General features: G+C 51.3%; 1 protein-coding gene across 1 annotated transcript in view; it reads left to right on the top strand.

Annotated features, from left to right (window-relative positions):
- Positions 1-9,160: 9,160 nt before the first annotated feature.
- The window catches only part of PRAG1 (PEAK1 related, kinase-activating pseudokinase 1), a 47,346-nt gene continuing 35,467 nt past the window's right edge, over positions 9,161-21,039 (top strand). Inside the window, exons 1-3 of the mRNA XM_080797617.1 lie at positions 9,161-9,293; positions 13,418-13,908; positions 15,903-17,749. Coding sequence (XP_080653743.1) covers positions 13,579-13,908; positions 15,903-17,749 — 2,177 coding nt within the window. The 5' untranslated portion in view covers positions 9,161-9,293; positions 13,418-13,578. The remainder of the gene's footprint in view (positions 9,294-13,417; positions 13,909-15,902; positions 17,750-21,039) is intronic.

Raw genomic sequence — 21,039 nt, forward strand, 5'->3', positions numbered from 1 at the left:
TAAAACTCTACAATTCCCTCATCTCACAAATGCACGTTTTTCTTTTTCCCTTTTATGCTCTTGTGTTACATCTTTTTGGAAGCTGTTTTCTCATTCAAACAACCCCTACAGGGCCAGCAAGTCTGGAAGAGCTGCAGGTGTCCCCTGGCCACTGTTTAAAAAGCCTGCTTGTTAATCAGCCCCATCACGTGTCTTTTGACCCCTTTCCTGCCCTGCTCGCTACATGTCTCTCCCTGCCAGCCACCACTGCCACTTCTAAAAGGAGGAAAAAAACTGAACAGTCGGTCAAAAGGGCTATTATCCTAAAGCCTCCTTAACAAAGCCTGGGGCTTTCCAGTAAATTAGTTGAAGGTTTTGCTCTCCTCCCCCTTTCTACATATGGTGGTCCCCTCCCCCCCATTCATTGGTCACTTGCAAAGCTTGGTGACTCTGCTACCTTCTGTGACCACTGGACATTCTACCAAGCATTCCTCCCGGAGCCTCTCAGCTACTCTCTTGATAGGTCAGAACCAGTTAGGGCTGTAAATCCACAAGCTGATTAGCCTGATCTACACAAAGTACAGCAAGGGGAATATTGTGGGCAATGCTGTCTGGGAGTTTAAACAGGGGTTCTAGCAAATAAATAAACCACTCCCCCCGCTCCAGTCTTCCATACTTGATTATTGACTGTTCTGACCATGTAAGTCCACCCCATATGAGAATGCTAATTCTAGGAGATTCTGACTTGGGGAGAATTCATTTACTGGTAAGCGCCAGTGTTTGGAGAAGGCTCTGGGGTTGGATAGAAGGTTCTAGATAATCTATGTCAATTACATAGTGTGGGCCTGAAATTGAAGGAAGCTTGCATGTATCTACAGGTCCTAGAGAGGAAGGTTTGTTTGCTTCCCCCCATGTCACCCTACTCCACCCAGCACAGAAACCAGGCACCATCTGTCCCTTCACTCAGTTCATGCTCTCAGAAGCATGAAAGGAGGAAGCAGGTAAAAGTATTTTTGGTTTCCTCATGTGGTGGACCATAGAGAGAAGTAAGATGTCCTCAGAGTCACTTGTGCTGTACCAAAGTGGGATTTTACTCCTAGAAAGGGCCGATGCTGGTTATTAGTAAAATGCTCTAAGTGTCCAAAAGATGGTCTTTCAATCCTTTTGTAGTAGATTTCCTATGAGAACCCTAAGGAAAAAAGAGGGGAAAGAGAAAAGACCACCTCACTTTAAGAGTGAATAAGTAAAGGAAACAGTTTGCTTTTCAACAGGCTTATAAAACTTTGCAATAGATGGCGAATGATGTATCTTTTTGGAGAAATAAAATAAAAAAAACTTTCTTTTCTCCTATCATTAAACATTCCTTGGGAAAACATGATTCAGAGCACTGGCTTACCTTTATAAGTAAAAACCCCTTAGATATAGTCCATATAATGACAGTCTCACGGCTGGGTTTTGGCGAATGATGACTAGGTCGCGGAACTCAACAAAAACAACGCAGGGGTCAGGACACTCAGAAGCCTACTGATCTAGTAAAATGCAAAACCAAAGCTGCCTTGGGGGAGACAAGAGGAGAAGGATGTTCAGCGGTGGGATGGTTGAACGGTAAAGCGTGTAATGTTTTCTCATCCATGATTTATCAGGCGACAAATAGGCCTGGAGTTTCTGTGACTTTATAGAATTGTGGATCGATCTGTTTCCTACAGGAGCTTAAAAACTGATGGTCTTTTGAACGACTAAGGCTCACTGACTTAAAGGTAACATGACATTTGGGGTACCTGGATGATTCAGTCAGTTGGGCATCCGACTATTGATCTTAATTCAGGTCTTGATCTTGGGGTTGTGAGTTCGAGCCCCATGCTGGGCTCCATGCTGGGTGTGGAGCCTACTTAAAAAATAAAATTAAATTAAAATAAAAAGAATTAAAATTAAAATTAAAATAAAATAAAAAGAGCGTTCCCAGACCTGTTTCATTCAGCAATAGGTAGTTCACTTCCAGAAACATAAGTGTTTCTCTCAGTCTCTCTCTCAATTCTATGAAGTATATGTAGCATAAAATACACCACTTCAACTTTTTAAAATGTACAGCTCTATGGCACTAGGCACATTGACATTGTTGCCCAACTCTCATCACCCGTCTCGGGAACTTTTCATCTTCCTATACGGAAACTACACCCATTAAGTAATAATTCCCCACTCACGCTGCCCCCCTCCCCAGCAACCACCATTCTGCTTGCTCTCTCTGTGAACTTGACTACTCTAGGGATCTCACATAAAGTGGGATCATACAGCAATTTTCCTTTTGCGACTGGCTTATCCCACTTGGCATCACGTTCTCAAGTTTCATCGTGGTGTAACAGGTGTCTGTTTCCCTCGTTTTAAGGCTGAATCATATTCCATTCTTCTTCCTTTCATAAACAACTTCATTAAGATATAGTTCACATCCTATGAAGTTCGACTCTTTTTAAGTGTACGATTCAACAATTTTTAGTCAATTTTTCAAGTTGTGTGATCATGATTCACAGTCCATTGGTAGAACACTTCGTCATTGGAGTGAGAACCTCCGGGCCCACTGATAGTTTCCGCTTCCAGACCCCATTCCCACTCCCAGCCCAAGGCAGCCGTTCTTCTACTTTCTGTCTCTGTCAAGTTATTTCTCCTCGATATTTCCTATAAATGGAATCGCACGTTAAGTAACCTTTTGTGCCTGTCTTCTTTCAGGTAGCGTAACCTTCTGGAAATACATCCGTGTTGTCACAGGTATCAGGGATTTATCATTTTATTACTGAACAGTATTTCCTGTATCGACAGACCATGTACTTATTCATTCACCAGCTGATGGACGTTTGGTCTTTTGTACTCTTTAGCTCTGACAAATAATGCTGTGTGAACATTTGCGTGGGCGTTTTTGTGTGTCCTTCGTTTCATTTCTCTTGGGTAGATGTCTAGGAGTGGAATTGCTAGGCCAGAAGACAAAGTTATAGTTGACTTTTTAGGAAACCGTTAAACTATATTTCCCGAAGTGGCTGTAGCATTAGGAGGTTTTCTTAGAGTAATGAAGCAGATCTTTCAAATGGGCTTGTTTTTTCTTTGTAACTCTTCCTAACATCAAATATTCTGCTTCTTTCCAACCCTGGCTCTAGCTCAGTCAGAAAGCCAAGCAGCAGGAGTCATGAATTAATTCCTCAAATAGTTCTCATTTTCACACCCTTAACTCACAGTGAGTCCACATGAATACCAAACAACCTTGACATCTCAGAAGAACAGGGTTATGAAATGTCTCAGGAGACCTTGGGCAAGTCATGTCAGTCATTGACGACCTCAACGTCTCCATTTGTCCCTGAAGGATTAGACCTGGATGATCTCTCCTGTCCGTTAATGATATCTCTGGAATGTATGTGGACCCAGAACAATCCTTTGATGGGCTTTGAGGTTCATCTTGGTTCATACTGCCTGGGTGTGGAGATAAAGAGTTTCTCAACCATGGAAATGCCAACACAGGTATGGAACCAGGACTTTCTCCTAACCATGGGCCCTGAAACCCGAGAAGGAGCCCTGAAATCAGTGAAAGAATGGCCATTCTCTTCTCTTCCTGAACAAAGGGACATGCTGACTTTATTACAGAAAGCTGTTTGGCCCTATATCCTTAGGGGACATTAATTAACCCGTCTCCCGTGTGTCATGCACTTCGGAGCTGATTTTTGAAAAATCTTTATCTTCTGTCTAGAAGCAGGAGTGTATATCACTCATTGGCACATTTTCATCGTAGTAACTGTATTATTTTCCTAGGGCGGCTCTAACAAAGTACCAAGAACCAGGCAGCTTAAAACAGCAGAAAGGTATTGCCTCGAGGTTCTGGAAGCTACAAGTCTGAGATCAAGGTGGAGGCAGGAGGCAGGCTCTCCCTGAGAGCTCTGGGGTAAAAACCTTCTCTTGTCTCTTCTAGCTTCTGGCGTACGCAGGCAACTCTTGGCCTTCTGGGGCTTCTAGAAGCATCAGTTTAGTCACACGGCCTCTTCTTCCATTGTGTTCTCACACAGTCTTCCTTTTTTGGGTGTCTGTCTCTTCCCTCCTTTTTATGAGGACACTAGTCACATTGGGTTAGGGACCAACCTGATGACCTTGTTTTAACTTGGTTACCTCTTTATAGACCCTACTTCCAAATAAGGTCACATTCTGAGAAACTGGGGTTAGAATGTCAATTTATCTTTTGGGGGGGAGTAGGAGAACACAATTCAACCTGTAACAGTAACATTTTTGAAAAAAACGAGGTTTGCTATAAGGTATCTGTCACCAAATACACATCTAACCGTGTTTATGCTATAAAAGGAAAAAAAGAACTTGTTTTCCTTCTTTAGCCCTTGACGTCTGAGCTCTGTGGCACTTGGGCACAAAGGAAGATCATAACAATCTTGAACCCTTGGCTCTCAGTCCCATGTGGTTTGAGATTCTGACATCCAGCAGTTATTTAAATAATAGCTTTCAGTTTTGGTGGAAAAAATCTATTCAGTGCTTGGAATATGATACTGTAAATTATTTAGAATATTTTATCCCGTGGAGAACTGCCTAGGACTAGAGTTGGGGGTGAAGGGAGAATGGGATATTGGAAAAGGTTTTTTGAAATGCTGGGACACAAGGATGTAATGCCATAATCACAGGACAGGGGTTGGCTGATAAGATTCCTGGAATTTCCACAGCTCAGAGAAGAAAAAGATAAGTCGGGTTGGCAACCAAAAGAGCTGATTATCACTTGGGGAGAAAGAAGGAGGGGAGCGGGGCTGTGCGCACTTGCTGGACCAAGCTTTGGCTGGCTCCCTGAGACGACCAGCCTCCAGCTCAGATGAGTCCCTCCCAGCAATTTTCAGAAGAACTTTTTCCTTCGCTTCTTCCCTGCCCAGTCCCCTCTGGGGTGGCTTTGGGCACCTGCCGATGGCTTTCAGAGATGCCATCCTATCTCACTGGTGGCCCGTCCTCCTCCCCATCAAACACCCTTCTCTGGACCGGCAGCCCACCGGAGGAGCCCACCTTTTCCATCCCATGTTCCTCCGGCCCTGATTTCCTTCTTCTATGGGGTCCACTGGAACTTCCTGCCGTTATAAGCAGAGTAACTAAGAGTTTAAGCTGGTCTCAGACACTCTCCATCTGAAACGATTCATTGCGACCTGAATTCCCTTCATGTCACCTCCTTCCTGGCGAGTCTCCCTCTGCACACAGCTCTGGGTGTCAGAAGGTCTCAGAGAGAGGGCCCATGCTCCTTTTCTCCATGGCATCTTCTAGATTACGTGTTTGCAACGCTTTGCCACTTCATATCATCTCTTCTCCAATGTCCTTCATTTTTTTCTACGGTTCCAAATGCCGCAGCTGGCGGGATACCGTCCTTCCCCGGTTGGCTGCCGTACACACCAGACACGAGAGCTCACAGCGTAAGTACCTTGACTTCCTACTTGTACTAGCACAACCATTAAGTCTACCAGTCTCTGGAGGTTAAAATTCTGCTCATTATCTTGGATTCCTTCCTCTCCCCCAGAGCAGCACCAGCCTGGGATTTTCTGTGAGCTTCCTATGAGAAAAGCATACAAATCCGTTAGCACACAGGGCCTGACACAGAGCGAATGCTCCGCCATGCAAGCTGTTATTTGTAAATATCTTATTGCCCTCAGTGAATTACTAAGCACTCAGTCCCCAGATCTCCCTCTTTACATCTTTCCAAACCATCCAACCCACATCCCTGCTTTCCATTCCCACTGCCCCTTACCTCCTATCTGGACCAAAGATAGAAACTCCAAGCCAGTCTCCTTGTCTCTCACCTCCTCTCCTACTTCCTAATCTATCTGGGATAGAAGTTCCAGGTAGAGCCAATGAAAACCTAGCTTGGATGACATCATTCGGTTGCTCAGAAAAGTCAGTGCTCCCCCATTGGTAAGTTCCCTCCTTCCTGCCAGTCCCATGTTGTGGTTTCAGCCTCATCTCCTATAACCACGCTCCAGCCATACCGCATGGGGAATCTCTGCAAAGTCTCTTGCCTCTCCTCCAACCACTCTTTTGTGGATACCATTCTCTCAGTCTGGAAATTTCCCATTGTCTACTAATTGAAATCCTTCTCATCCTCCTAAGCCCCCTGCCTCTGTGAAACCACTTTTTGGGTTTCTGTCTTTTCCTTCTTTGAGCCCCCACTGTCCCTGCATTACCTCCAGCTCACAGACCTGTTTTCCCTGTAGGACCTCATCCTGCTCTTTGTAAGTAGAAGTGCTCAATAAGTGTTTGTTTACTAACACTGAACCCCTTTCTCCCTTTAAGGGGAGAAAGTAGAGCTGTTTGGAGCTCTACTTTCCGGCTGGGGAGAAATCAGGCATGGGATTACTTTGGTTCAAACTTCCCATGGTCCAACCCCTCCAGTATCCCAGCTAGCCTCTTCTCAGTATATTTTCATGTGTACACTTCCTCATTCTGCCTTTTTGCTGTTCTAATTTCAAACGACTCTAGCTTACCAACCACCAAAGCACTACCTGTCCCAGCCTTTGTCCTAATTTCCCCCCATTTCACGGCTGTCTTATACAGACTGGTGCTCAGGGACTAGAACCCTAAAGGGAATCGCTCTTCTTCAAGGTCTGATCTGTATCTGGGAACCCGAGCCCTGCAGTTAGAAGTGTCATGAAATGGACCGATAAGTAACTAGAAGCAGAATGCTGAGTACACACCAATGGCATTGCATTGCCGGATGCGTTTTGGAAGTTCGAGCAAGAATTGTTTATTAAAATGCATGAGCTTACCGCAGCTTTACTGAGGAGATAACATACTTAACAGTCACTGGTGGAACCCTGCATGAGAGAACGGGTACTTTATGTGGCTCTAAGTGGGTCTTTTGAAGTATTTTTTGATTCTTTTCATTAGGCAAGATGAAGCCATCTTGAAGGCCATGTCGCTGGCATGAAAAGATTCACGCGATATGTCAGCAACTACAGAATAATGCATTTATTTTGTGTGAGCGCAGCAAAACACTTGGGGACACGGTTTATTTGGCAGAAAGACTGAATTAACCCTTCCATTGCCATGCCACGCCACAGAACTGCCAATCTCGTCACACCGTTGCCTTTGCTTCTGATCCTTACGTTCTTCCGCCTGTTTGTGTGTTAGGGATACGTTAAGTAAAGAGAGGAAGATCAAGGGGGAATGGGAATGCCTTCTCTATGCTCAATCCTGTGAGGGTGTCCCCAGCCAGGCCTTACAGAGGGAGAACTAGAGGCGCATCTAGCCTGAATCACGGGAACAAGGAACTTCTCTAATCCCAGGGGTGCGCCATCTCCCACTGTAACTGAATCGCGTGCATGTCCTTATGCCATTTTTTTTATTTCTCTGGTACAGACCACTTTGTACCTACCTGCTTATCAACTACCCCTCCCCCGGTGCCCTCCCTCCACCCACAGGTCTTGGTAAAGAGAGGCCTGACCCCTTCCGTTTTGTTGGATGCTGACCGAGGCTAGCCAGAGTTTCCTTCCCTGTTTGTTCACATGGTTTCCTCTCACTTTGAGAAGAAGGAAAAATCGGGCTGGACTGCCAGGACTTGGAAAGGGCAGCACGGCAAGACCGGAATTGTCCACCAGTGGAACCAGATGGCTGTTGCTTCCGATCCCAGTATTACCACTGTTCAGGTGACAGGCCCTGGCAAATTCTGTGGTCCTCTGCGCGTCAGGTTTCTTCCCTGTAACATGGGGATGGCGTCCCTCTCGTAGGGTGGCTTGGCACAGGGTAGGTACTTGCACAATGTTAGTTCCCCTTCCATCCCTCTACGCCATCTCCCCTCCCCCCCAGTTCTATTCACACTAAGGAGAAATCCAGACGTTGGAGCGTGAGGAAGTATTCCTTATATCCCTCTACCGTTCCCCTTTTTGCACACCCAAGCCAAACCTCAAGAACAGGTCTCCCCCCCACCTACCTCCTCACCCTCAGTCCTGCTGTCACGGCCAGATCTCACGGAAAGCCCAGGAATCTTAAGGGAAACCAGTCTTGCGCCTCTCAGCTGGCTGGAGGCTCACGGGCTCATGCCTGTGGACTGAAAGGCAGGGGACCTAACTGGAGTTGCCATACATTACCTCTCTGGGGAGCAGGAGGGCCAGAGGGGAGGCCACAGGTGTTTTCCCAGGGGCTTCTTTCTATTCCATTCCACCACATTGCCCTCACCCAGGCAGGCTTAAGGTGGTGACCCTGGCGCTCGCTAATTCCCTGAGGAAACACCCAGGTCAAGGTTCCGGGCCCGTCACAGGCCGCTGGAGGAAGGGAGGAGACTGACTGGGTGGTAGGCGGTCGGTCATACTCTGTTACCAGAGTTTTTAGCCCGGGGACTCTCTCGAACTCAGTCTATCTCAGTGAGTGAGTCACTCGGGGAAAACTAAACACAGGTGTAATACGGGCCCGCGGAAGCCCTGGCTGTCGGTCCAAGCGAGGTGTTAGAGCAGCTCTCCCCAGCCCAAGCCTTCCTTCTCTGTCCAGAAAACCGAAGTTCCTGCGGGTGAAGCAACGTGCCCGACGCTCAGTCCCGGGACCGAGCGGGACCAGGAATCCGCGGTCGGGAGTCCCAGCCGGGCTCCCTCGCGTCCGCCCACCCGCCTCCTCCCCCGCCACAGTAACGGCCAACATCGGTGCCCACGCGGCTTTCGCGGCCCGGCTGGGCTCCCGACCTCGCAGTTCCACTCCCGACCCCTCGCTTTCTCGTCCCCCCGCCCAGCGGTCGGGCTTTACCGCCCCGGGGTCTCGCAGAGCCGGCCCGGATGAAGAGATGCCGGACCCCTCTGACACCTACACACACATTGTGCTCAAAGCGAGGCGGCAAGCCCGGATCGCCGCCGCGGCGGAGGCGCGCACCGCCGCCTCTGGGGCGGGGGCAGGTGGGGGCTCGGCTCGCGGGTCGGAAGGCACCCAGCGCCGGGCCAGGGGCGGGGCCTCCCGGGCGGGCGGGTGGGCGCGGGAGGAAGGGAGGGGCGGGGCGGGGAGAGTTGGGAGCGCTCGGGGCCGGGGAGCCGCAGCCCGGCCGCAGGGAGCCGAAGGCGCGCGGGCCTGCCGGGGGCGGGGGGCGCGCGGGGCGGCGGCGGGGACTGCGGAGGTGCGGCGGGAGCCCCGGCGCGCGGCGGAACCGGAGGCGGAGGGGGCGGAGCCGCGCTCGCAGCTGCCACCCGGCCTCCGGGCCCAGGCAGAGGACACCCGCCCGCGGCCGGGCACGCACCGCGCGCACTCACTCTCCAAACAATGCTCCGAGGCGCCCGGCGGGGCGGCTGGCGGCTGGGCGACCGGCGGCGAGGCCGGGGGAGCGCGGCCCCGAGGTGAGCCCGCGACGCTTTCTCCAAATCCCGTCTCTTTTTGTCTGGCGAACGCGGCCGCAGAGGGGAGCTCCGGGGCGGCGGGGAGCGCCTTGGAGCCCGAGAGGGCGACTCCCCTGTCGGCTTCCCCCGGGGTGACAGGCGGCCGCTGGCGGAGGGTGGAGCGTCCGGACCGCGTGCGCCCGGGGGTTGTGCTCGAGGTTGGAGGCGCTGAGCCGGGAGCACACGGGAGCCAGAGGGTGTTTTCGATTCATTTGAGAATCGCGCTTTTTTAAAACGGGGAAACTTTCCTTCTAGTTCGGGGAGGGGAAGCCGCCTGTTCAGCCGGTCTTGTTGGGCTTGCTGTTCTGTCTGGGGCAAGAGACCGAAGCGCTTTGCGAGTTGCTAATGGGGAAGACTTCATTTCTGCGGCAGGAGTATTGTCCAAGGAGCGGAGAGGGAGGGCCGCCGGGGCTGCTAGGACGGGGACCCCGGGGGCGAGATGGTTTGGGGCCCCAGGGTAGCCGCCTCGTGCGCTGCCCCGGCTTAGATGTCACCCTCCGAGCCCCCGGAGGGAACGAGATGATGCCTTTCTCCCGAGCGCTGGCTGAGCCCCCTGAAAGGCTTCCTGTGGGCACGTTCCTAACCTTTGCTCCTGCTGCTTGTGTCCCCAGCCGGACACACACACACACACACACACACACACACACTGAGAAAACAGAACCTCTCCACCTCTTCGCTTTCAGGTCCTGTAAAAGGGAATGGAGGCAGGGCCCGCTAAATGTGTTTATTTTTCTCAGGTAGAGCTCAGCCGGTGAGGGCATGGCTTTGCAGAGCTGGAAAGCCCAAAGGTCTACCGGCCAGGAGTTTTGCAATGAGATCGGGACAGAGCAGGTTCCGTGGACCTTATTGATCGCACTGGCCTGAGCTATGGTGGCAGCCTTTTCCCTTTTTGAGAGGGAAATTTGACAGGGAGCCCTGGGGAATTCTGCAGCTACTTTGTTATCAGGGGATCCTGTGGAATTCGGCTATCCTCCTTACTGGTTTAGGCTGTAGTGTAACCCATGAAAATCACATTCCTACCACTGAGATTAGATTACATAGCATTGGAGAAGGAAAAAATAAAATTAAAAGTTGGGCAAATATCGTGACACCCTGTGTGTGTGTGTGTGTGTGTGTGTGTGTGTGTGTGTTGGGTGGGTGTTAGGGAGGTGTGTTAAGGTTGTCATTTTGTTCTTTCTGCCTGGGCAACCCCTGCCAGTGGAGTATTGAGATCCAGACACCTTCCACATGTACTTTTCTTTTTCAGTGTTGCATTAATTTAATCTTCATATATAGAGAGATAGATATAGATATAGATATATGAGTATAGATACAGATATGATACATATATATTTATTTATTAGATGAATATTTTCTGGAATTCTGTCAGTTCAGGGTAAGGCATTAACAGCCTTTGATGCAAGTCTGAGGGGCATTTTGAGCCACAAGATTTAATTTTATGGATCTGGCCACCATTCTTCAGATTCTTTCGAAATGGGATGGGAGTGTGCCTGACAACTTCAGTCTTGCAAACTGTAGCCACAAATCCCGTGCTGAAGTTTGCAGAGGCAAAGCTATTTTATCATGACTTGGATCAGAAAGAATGCTGGGATCTTTTTCTAATCTTACACTGCTGCCTCCCACTGAAATGGGGGAATTTGCATAATTCTGGGGGCTGCCTCCCCTCTGAGGTAAGGAATGTGGGCAGGAAGGTGCCATTCCCAGGCTGTGGAGAGTCGGCACTGGGAGGCCCAGCACTGTTACCACTCTGAGAGCGCCACTTGAGTTTTTCACCATCTTTCGCTGAAAACAACTAGGTGATAATTCCAGGCAAAGAGCTCTCTAGACAGAACTGGAAAAGGATCTTTTCTGGCTTGACGTGATGGTAAATTCTGTTTGCTGTGACTGTGAAACCAGTTTTAACAGGATGCAGTGAGTCTGTGATGGTGGAAGTCTATTGCTTCATTCTGTTCTCGTAGTCAAAGACTTCCCCTAAAAACCTTTGCATCTCCAAGCAGTGGTGTGGAGAGCTGTGCCCATGTCAGAGAATCTCAGAGCTGGGCATGGGAGCCCAGACAGTGTGCGTCAGCCAGCGAACGTTCTGAAGGAAGCTGCCTGTACCTCAGTCATCCAGAGCTGATCCAAAGTCCCAGGGCTGTTGTGGGCCATCGGGGACAGAGAATTCGGCTCTCTGGCACCAAGCAGATGCGACAAGTTTGTGCTCTGGGTTGCCTGCCGGGGGAGGAAATGAGGGGCGGCCACCCCAGACTGCCTCTCTGTGAGTCTGTGGTAGCCCTGAGGAAGTGGTTGGACGCCCACCTCCACAGATAGCTCAGCCTTATAAGGAGCTGCAGGAACGTGAAAGGCTCCCACAGAACGGGCTTCTAAGTGTTCTTTCCCCATCCCACCAAGGGGGCTCGGGAGCCTTTGCCTGCACTAAAGGGGAGCCTCTCTTTCCCTGTGGTCAGGAAGCCAACCGCTCTCGAGGGGCAGGGATATGGACACTTGCTCTCTGAATACCAGGGTGCTTCCTCTACTTCCCCCCAATTCAGCAGCAGAGCCTAAAGCTCTCTGTGGCTCAAGATTATGGGAGGAAAGAAAAATCCTTGCTCTCCTCCTCTGCTTGTTGAAGCTTAGTGACCTCTTCTGGGGAACTTGGTGAGGCGTGAACCTGCTACTCGGGTGTATTTAGGGGAGGAGAAGAACCTAACCCACAATCGTCTTAAAGAGAGGGATGCCTGAGCCCCCACCAGCAGTTGCTGAAAGACAAACACTTGCCTTTATTTCAGAGTGTTCGTTTAGCTTCACGAGGCAGTGGCTTCACGGTGATCCTTGGAGGGAAAGGAGGCAAATTTAGCTCTGGTCCTTGGTGATGTTGGAATGGGCTCCTGGCTCATTCCACCCGGTTAGTCCTGTTGATAATTTGTCCGGCATCAGCCCCAAAGCAAGTTCTCACTGGAGGAGAGTGGAGAGCAAACCCCAGGGCAGAACTCCCTTTTTGATGAGAATCTGATCGCCCGAGGTTTATAGAGATGATTTTCTCATGAAGGTTTTCCTTCTGAGGACGCCAGTTTGTTTAAATGAGGGAAGAAGAGCGAGGAGCAGCAAACAGGAGATGGGCAGCCACTGTGTGTCATGGATGTCGTGATGAAAGTTGAAGGGCTTCTAGCACAGTTGGCCTTTTGGCTTCTAGAACCACCAGACTCCCTGCGTCTTTTGGACAAGTCTTTGTTTATGTCACTGCCGTTGTTTCCCCATCTGTAAAATGGGGATAACAGCTCCCTGCCGGGAATAACAGCCCGGCAGGGAGCTGTTATTCAGGCTAATTGGCTAATATCTGCAACCCCTTTGAGCTCATCTTCAACAGGTGAATTTACTAGGTTCTCTGGGAGAACCCTCTGCTCCCTGTTTCGCTGTCAGAGATAACTCTTGCAACAAGCAGGCTGCCTTACCCCCAGGGCTATCGTAGGGAAAAATAATTGTGTGATAAGCTCTTCCCTCTGTTATATTTTACCTGGCCACCCTTAGACCAGAGGGCTGTGATAATCGGGCATTTCTCTTTCTGTTTCCCTCCTTGGCCTGCAGCCCCAGCTCTGCTGACCTCTCTGAGCACTGGGTTGAAGTAAGAGGGGGAGGGCCAGTTCCCAAGATGCTGGACCTCCTAACGCAGTTCCCCTGAGGGGCAGGCTGGCCCCACACCTCTCCCCTTTCTCATCCATCCAGTGTCCGCGGGGCCAGAGGTATGGCTTCCCAAGTTAGGCTCAGGGCTCAGGCCTTCCTGCCCACTCACACAGTCCTTGGTGTGAAGTCGTGGCTTGTCCTCTGGAAGCCACCATCTTTATTTGCTGTACAACTTTGTAGTTCTTGTCCCCAGCGCTAGACTCCTTCAGCCCTGGGGACTGAAATCCCCACTGGGCTCTGTACTCCCGTCCCAGAGCTGTGTTTGGTTTTTACAGCTTCTGATAAGGCCGCCCCACCGGAGAGTGACTAAGAGCCTTATGACAAATAGGTGAGGGCCTCTGAAAACGCGGAATGCTAATCTTTACCTTTTTTTTTTCTCCTCCTTTCCACCTTCCTCCCCCTTCTACTCCCCTCGAAATAATCAGACTCCGGCTGGTAATGCGGCTGTCCTCGGGCCGGGCAGCTCTCTGATCGGCCCAGTGTTCTGCTACTGTTCCAGGAGGCCGCCCTGCGACCCACCTCTGTCCCCCAGAAGCCCACGCCGGAGAGCCGAGCGCAAGATGAACCAGCGCGCCGCGGGCTCAAGATGCACCAGACCGTCTGCCTGAACGCCGAGAGCCCGAAGATGTCTGCGTGCAGTGACTTTGTGGAGCACATCTGGAAGCCTGGGTCCTGCAAGAACTGCTTCTGCCTGAGGAGCGACCACCAGCTGGCGCCCGGCCAGCCCCAGCCGAGAGCCGGCCACCTGCCCCCTCCACCTCGCCTGCCCCCCAGGCCTGACACCTGCCGCCTGGAAGATGAAGCTGTGAACGGCTCGCCCTACTCCAAGCCCACCATCGCCGTGAAGCCCACCATGATGAGCGCCGACGCCTCCGATGTGTGGACAGAGGCAAACCTGAGCGCCGACGTCTCGCAGGTGAGGCTGACTAACGCCCGTGGTATTTTTACAGGGGCTGCTCTTGCTGTAACGGGATGGCTGGCCAGCAGCCAGGGAGGGCTGTTAGAGCATGACTCCTGCGGGGTGGCCTCCGGTCAGCCCACCCCACGACTGCTGCTCCCCAACTCCTGCCCTCCTTTCCCAACTGCGCTCCCCTCCATCTGTCCCTTCAGGCTGAGAACCATCAGTCCGGTCCTGCAAGTGGCATTGGAGAGTGTCTTAATTGTGTAATTGGAGGCACACAAAAATGCAGCTTTAAAAAAAAAAGTTTTTGAAATTTTACAATGCATACACGAGTAGCAGTGATGGCATAAGGAATGTCCCGCGTCCACGGCCACGAGTGTTTGCAGATGAACTCATGACCCCGTCTTGCTTCCTCTCGGCCCCCAGCCCCACCCTCTCCTCCTTGGGATTTTAAAGCACACCCCAGACATTGCACCATTTCTGCCCATGTCTTTAAAAAATGAAGTCTTCCGAAAAAAGAGAACCACAAGGCCATGATCACACTTGACGCGTGAGCAGTAATCCCTTCATATCTACTTCCCAGCCGGTGTTCATGTTTCCCGTTGTGAAGCCTGGATTTCAGCAGTTTTGACCTGGGACCACTAGAGACCGTTATATCCCCAAAGATTAGACTGGGCTGCTCATCCCACAGGTTCCCCCTTACAGAAGTATAATTATTTAGAGGGCATGACCTTTTGCTTGACCTTTTCGCCAATTCTGCTTTTCCTAAACCATCGTGCTGAGTGGATCAGGAAGGGTGTTTGAGCCATGTGAAATCAGAGGTCAGTTTTAAATTGGAGGAGGCTTAATTGAGGAGCGGCATTTCCTGTGGTTACACTTAGTTCCATGTCCTTCCAGAACCACTCCATCAGTCGGAAGCTGGTTACACCCATTCACAAGGCTGCACTCAGGACCTTTGGTCTTCACAGACATAAGCCAGGGACTCCTTCAGTTCAGAATCATCTTGGAAAGGAGGCAAATGGTGGCCCAACTTTGAGGCTGCTTCTAAAAGTTTTGGGGTATGGGGAGACTTTAGAAGGGGAGGGCAAGGAGACCGTGACTTCAATGATGGGAATGACCAATCTACATCTTTTTTTTTTTTTTTAGAGAGAGAGTATGTGTGTGTGTACATGAGTTGGGGGAGGGACAGTGGAAGAGAGAGAATCTCAAGTAGATTCCATACTTAGCATGGAGCCCATACTTAGCCCATGGATTCCATACTTAGCATGGAGCCCCACATGAGGCTTGATCTCATGACCCCAAGATCATGACCTGAGCTGAAATCAAGAGTTGGACGCTTAACCAACTGAGCCACCCAGGTGTCCCATGGTCAAACCACATCTTTGTCTGAGAGCTCAACTAGTCCAGCCCCTTGTGCAACCCCGGGCTGAGTCACTGCCTGTAACTTGGAGGGGGAGTCGCTCTTCGGCATGGCCCAGAGAGCAGTAAGGGAGCTGGGGACCCAGTTCAGCAACCAGCCCTCACTCTCCTGCCCCACCACCCACCCAAGCTGTTTCAAAAAGCCCTATGACTTTGGTTTCTTCAGGATTGTGCTGTGACACGGTTATCAAAAAACTAACAGACATAAAATAAAAATGCAACCAAACTCAAAATTCTGTTTTCAAAGCTCTTAGGAGAATTTCTCTCATCAGGCCATTTTGAGGGAGAAGGCAGAATGTCCTTTTTTAGATTTTTTTTATCCCCCTACCTCACAGACTTAAGCCAAAAGAATTACAGACCCCGGGTGGGAAGCACAGCTCAGTGTCTGGGAAGACCACTGGCCCCAGGGGGGGCCCCAGCCATGAAGAGAGTCTGTGGGGAGATCAGAAGGTAGGCGTGCTGGGCAGGGAGGGAGCTCTGCAGCACGGAAGACCATTCACAATGTCATGGCACTTCCCTCTCACTTTTTCTCTCTTCCTTTTTTCTCTGACAAGGTCTAATGTAAGTCTTTTAACCTTGGGGCTGTGTAGGTCATCTGGAGACGAGCCCCCGGCAAGCTCCCCCTCCCGCAGCAGGACGACGTGCCGATAGTTTACCTGGGCAGCTTCCGAGGCGTCCAGAAGGCCGCTGGGCCCTCTGCCTCCACGGATGGGCATGCTCGCTGCCCCCCCGCCTATGCCATGGTGGGGCTGCACAGCCTAGAGGCCCGCGGGGAGCGACCCACCGCTTTCCACCCCGTGAGTTTCTCCCCTGAGAAGGTGGGGAGAGAAGAGAAACCCATGTTTCCCTACCAAGAGCTGACCTCCGCTCAGGAGAGCTTCCGCCAGAAGGTGGCTGCCTTTGCTGGGATGACGTCCGGCTGTCACAAGGGCCCTGGGCCCTGCCCCTCCCCGCAGCCCCTGCAGGAGTCCCTGCCCTTGGAGGATGACAGCGATCAGAGGTGCTCACCTTCGGGGGACAGTGAAGGGGGCGAGTATTGCTCCATCCTGGACTGTTGCCCTGGGAGCCCCATTGCCACGGACACGTCACAGACCGAGAGTTCTCGGTGCAGACCTGGCAGAGGGGACCGCTCCCCGCCGTGCTGGGAGCAGGGAGTGTGTGCGGGGCCCCCCGAGGAGGAGAAGCGGGGTCTGGGCTTCCGGAGGGAGTGCGGCAGCCAGGGCCCCACAGAGAACCCGCCCCGCCTGGCCCCCAAGAAGCTGTCCCTGACCTCCGAGGCTGCCAGCTCTTCTGACGGCCTCTCCTGTGGGAGCGCCAGCAGCGGGGCCAGCAGCCCCTTTGCGCCTCATCTGGACAGTGACTACTGCTCCCTCACGAAGGAGCCCGTGCCAGGGAAGCCGCAGGACTCAGGCTGCCACTTGGCAACCTCTAACAGAGGCCTTGGACTAACGGGGGATCCCCAGCCTCCAGCCCACCCCCGAGAGGTGGCACAGCCTGAACCCATCTATGCCGAGAGCACCAAAAGGAAGAAGGTGGTTCCAGCACCTTCCAAGCCACAGGCCGCGGCGGAACAGGCAGCAGCTGCTCGAGGCCAGGGCCAGGGCCAGGTACGGACAGCTAACGCCTGGGCTCAAAAAGCAGCATCTGGCTGGGGCCGGGACCGGGAAGGCCCAGACATGGCTCCCCAGGTGGCAGCCACCATCACAGTCATGGCAGCCCACCCGGAAGAGGACCACCGGACAATCTACCTGAGCAGCCCTGACTCCGCCGTGGGGGTACAGTGGCCGCGCGGGCCCATGAGCCAGGACTCTGAGGCAGGGGAAGAGGAGACTTCAGCTGGACAGGGGATGAGCTCCCGGGAAGGTGCCCGTCCCGACGCCGGTGAGAACACACCCAAGGGGAAGCCTGCCATTCCCCCCAAGCTGTCCAAGAGTAGCCCTGGAGGGTCCCCGGTGTCACCGTCTACCTCCCCATTCTCGGACCTCAGCGAGGGGAGCTCCGCAGGTGGTCCCGGGCCCCAGACTTCCTCCAGGGCCCCCACAGACTCTGCTGCTTCCTGCCGGGCCAACAGCGTCGCCGCCACCGGTGACTCTGCCCGGTGCCACCCGCCTGCCGCCACCGCCGCCTCCACCTTGGACCAGAGGAGGCCCCGGTACCAGACGGGAGCCTGGAGCCGCCAGTGCCGGATAGAGGAAGAGGAAGAGGTAGAGCACGAGCTGTTGAGTCAAAGCTGGGGCAGAGAGATGGAAAATGGCACGGCGGAGCCCTCGAGCTCCTCCACCTGGCACCGCCTCCGCCCCACGGACAGCTCCTCTGCGCAGAGCAACAAAGTTGCTGGGACTGGGATGAGCAAATCGGCCTCTTTTGCCTTTGAGTTCCCCAAGGACAGAAGTGGGATTGAGGTATTCTCACCTCCGCCACCGCCTCCGAAGTCCAGGTGAGTACGATGGTCTGTGTGTCCCTCGGGGCCCTTCCAGAAACCTTTGTTCTTGTCCTAGACCGGAAGCCCTCAGGCCCAAGCTCTGAGTCCGGCGCTCTGGGCACCAGCGTCAGCCCAAGGGCCCTTGTGCCTTTATATAAGCTTCTGAGTTGTTCATGTTTGTGCTCAGCAGACAAGCCTACCAGAGGGCCCTGCCCGGTCTTTTTGAAACGACTCTTTCCAAGAAGCAGTGCCAAGCAGGTCCTCCTCTCTCCCGGTGCTCAGAACTGTGGAAGCTGGTGCCCGTTTCCTCCCCATCTCTCTGAAGTCTCTCTAGCGGGCTTTTCTGGGGAAACGCCCAGATTTCCCCATTTCTTTAGACATGCGAAAGAAGGCCAGGGGAGACTACAAGGCAGCGTTTGGAGAGGCAAAGAGATGGGGAGGCCCATGGGCGCTCCCAAATGTGTTCCAGAAACAGTTAGGCCTTGGAGCCAAGAGCAGAGTACTAGGAGGCTCTGCACGTGGTTAGTAACCTTCAGATGTGGGTTTTTACGGGGAGGAAAAAAAAAGGAGTTCATTTGAGCACGCTGAAACTTACAGCTTTTCTACCGCTTCTCTGCAGTCTCCTGCCAGTTTAAAGGACCTTTCAAAGGCCTAAGAAAAAATAAGTGCCTTTTTAAAGATACTGAGTTGTGCATGGAATATAAATTCTGGGAAAACATAATTTCCCTCTTATTCCGGCAAAATGGATTTCTACCAGGGAAAGGAGAAACCTTGCTGTGTTTTCTCGTTGTTGTCGTCGTTGTTATTGTTTTGTTTTTAAAATGACGGCCTTTCCAAACAGACCTTTTCTAGTTGTGTCATTTCCAGTGATTCTGTTGCAGCTCATGTGCCTCTGGGCTGCTGTCGGAAGCAGGGAGCTGTCCACAGAGAGAAGCAGCTGTGACACTTTGAACATCAAAGCGTCTCAGGCCGTGATGCTCTCTAACACGGGCTTTTTCCGTGACCACTGCTTTGTTCTGGTATTGCGCTGGCCACCTGCCATGCGGTGTAGACGTCCTCCAGGTCCTTAGGTGGTTGCAGACTCCTTTTGGCCACAGTTTTAACTTCCTGAGTGAATGAGGGAGCCGGCAGCTAAGAATAGCTCCCGTTTATATGGTGCTCACTATGGACCCGGCGTAGAGCTAAGGGAATTAGACCTATTAACTCATCTGATCCTCAGAACAGCCCCAGGAGGTAGGAATTACCACCCCCAATTTATAGACGAGAAGGCAGAGATAAAAGGAGCTGAAGTCACCTGCCGAGGTTACACAGCTGTCCCTGGCCAGCTCTGCTCCTAACACATAGGGCACTTCAGCAGGTGTAGGAAGCGAACAGGGCATGAGAGTAAAACATGGGCATTGGATCTGTCTGCCTCAGGCCTTGTTAGGTTAGTGGGATGCACGCGCTTTGAACTTGATCAGAAAATCAAGTTTAGACGGCATCTGTCTTATCTATGGGCTGAGTGATCTTGAGCAAGCCACTTGGAGGTGACTGAGCCTCCCTAAAATTGGATGGGAATAACAATGCTTTTATAACACCCTGTTGTTGAAAGACTCAAGTGTGATGAACAGACTCCAGTAGAGATGTTAGTTACTATTATTATTACTTTTTTAAAGATTTATTTATTCATTTGTCAGAGAGAGAGAGCACAAGCAGGGGGAGCAGGAGGCAGAGGGAGAAGCAGGCTCCCTGCTGAGCAAGGAGCCCCATATGGGACTCGATCTCAGGACCCTGGGATTCTGGTCTGATCCAAAGGCAGACACTTAACCAACTGAGCCACCCAGGTGTCCCGAGAGGTTAGTTATTACATAGGCAAGAGCCACGTAGGGCTACCGGCAGTGCAGAGACACCCGTACCCTATGGGAACCTCCTGACCCACTCCTAGGCATATCGCCTGAACGCCACCTGGTTCCTTGGAGAAGAAACTAAACCTTCCTCATGGAAGAATTAAGGACTTGGCGAAACCCAGTTGCCACAGCAACGTGACTCAGGTAGGGTTTGTGTTAGCGTCTGGGTTGAGATGAGAGTTTTTTGGCCCAGTTTGTTACGATAAAACCATTGGGTTATATACAGCTCAGACCAGAGGTTCTGGGTTCCAGCTCTTAAAAACAAGAACAAACAGACAAACAAAAAGCAAGCAAACCAAAAAAGTTCTTATTTTCCCGACTTTTGGGGGAAAAAATTCTAGGAAATAAAAATAGCTTAAGGGAATAAAAAAAATAGCTTAAGGGAACCTAGAAAAGAGCAAAGAGCGCCTGGTACTATTTAAAACAAACTCATATACATATATTTTTTTCATTTGGGGAAGATGTTTTAAGCATTACTGACGTCTCTTGAATCATCACATCTCCCTCGTGAGGAGATAAGAGGGTGGGGCTTGGGACCATCAGTTGACTTTTAATTCTGGAACTCAATGCTTACTGAATCCCTCTGAGAAAGGTGCCAGAAACCCACTGTCTTTGAATCTAGCAGGTCAGGGTGAAGGCAGATCACCCTATTCTATGAGAATAGAGCCCACTGTGAATCCAGGACCGATACCAGTACCACACTGGTAACTACGGCAGACTGATGTCAATTTTCCAAGATGGAAAATGTTGGAAGGTCTGTGAATGACATTGAAGGTTAACTCAGTTTCTTTGCATGGCCCATCTGTTAATGGGTCCTATTTCTAAGAATCAGCCTCACCCGTGAACAAAAATAGCCAATCTCATATGACTCAACACTCTCGAGAAAGGGGTTGTTTCATGTAAGACAGTGTTACTTTTCACTTACCTTCACTTAGATCCTTCTGCTTTCTTGGACTATTATGGAAGAACGAAGCATCATTTTATGGCTTGGAGTTCAAAAAAAAAAGGGAGGGGGGGTTGACTTGGCTTTCCTGGGATCTTGTTTTAGATGTTTGGCTTTTCTGTTTGTCTGAGATGTTGTCCTCTGTAAGCTCCCGTTAGGATTCTGGAGAAGACTCTTGCCATAATGCCGTGTAGGCTAGAGGCTCTCAATGCCCATTTCATACCCTTTAGAGGTCTTTAAGTGCACCCAGTGTTCCTCCCAGCAGATGAGGCATGGTCTGGGTCTACCAAGGCGGCCGCCTACACGTTCTGGCTCACTGACTTAGACCAATGGACCTCACTGAGGGAAACAAGCACGGACTTCATAGTTTCAATGTCACGTTCAAGACTTAAGGCAGTTTCATGAGAGCGGCAGCGCCTGGGGAAATAATTAAGATGCAGAAGAATCAAATTTATTTCTGCCTTTTATTTCTTCGC

Source organism: Martes martes, assembly GCF_963455335.1.
Source record: "Martes martes genome assembly, chromosome: 2".
Lineage (NCBI taxonomy): Eukaryota > Metazoa > Chordata > Mammalia > Carnivora > Mustelidae > Martes > Martes martes.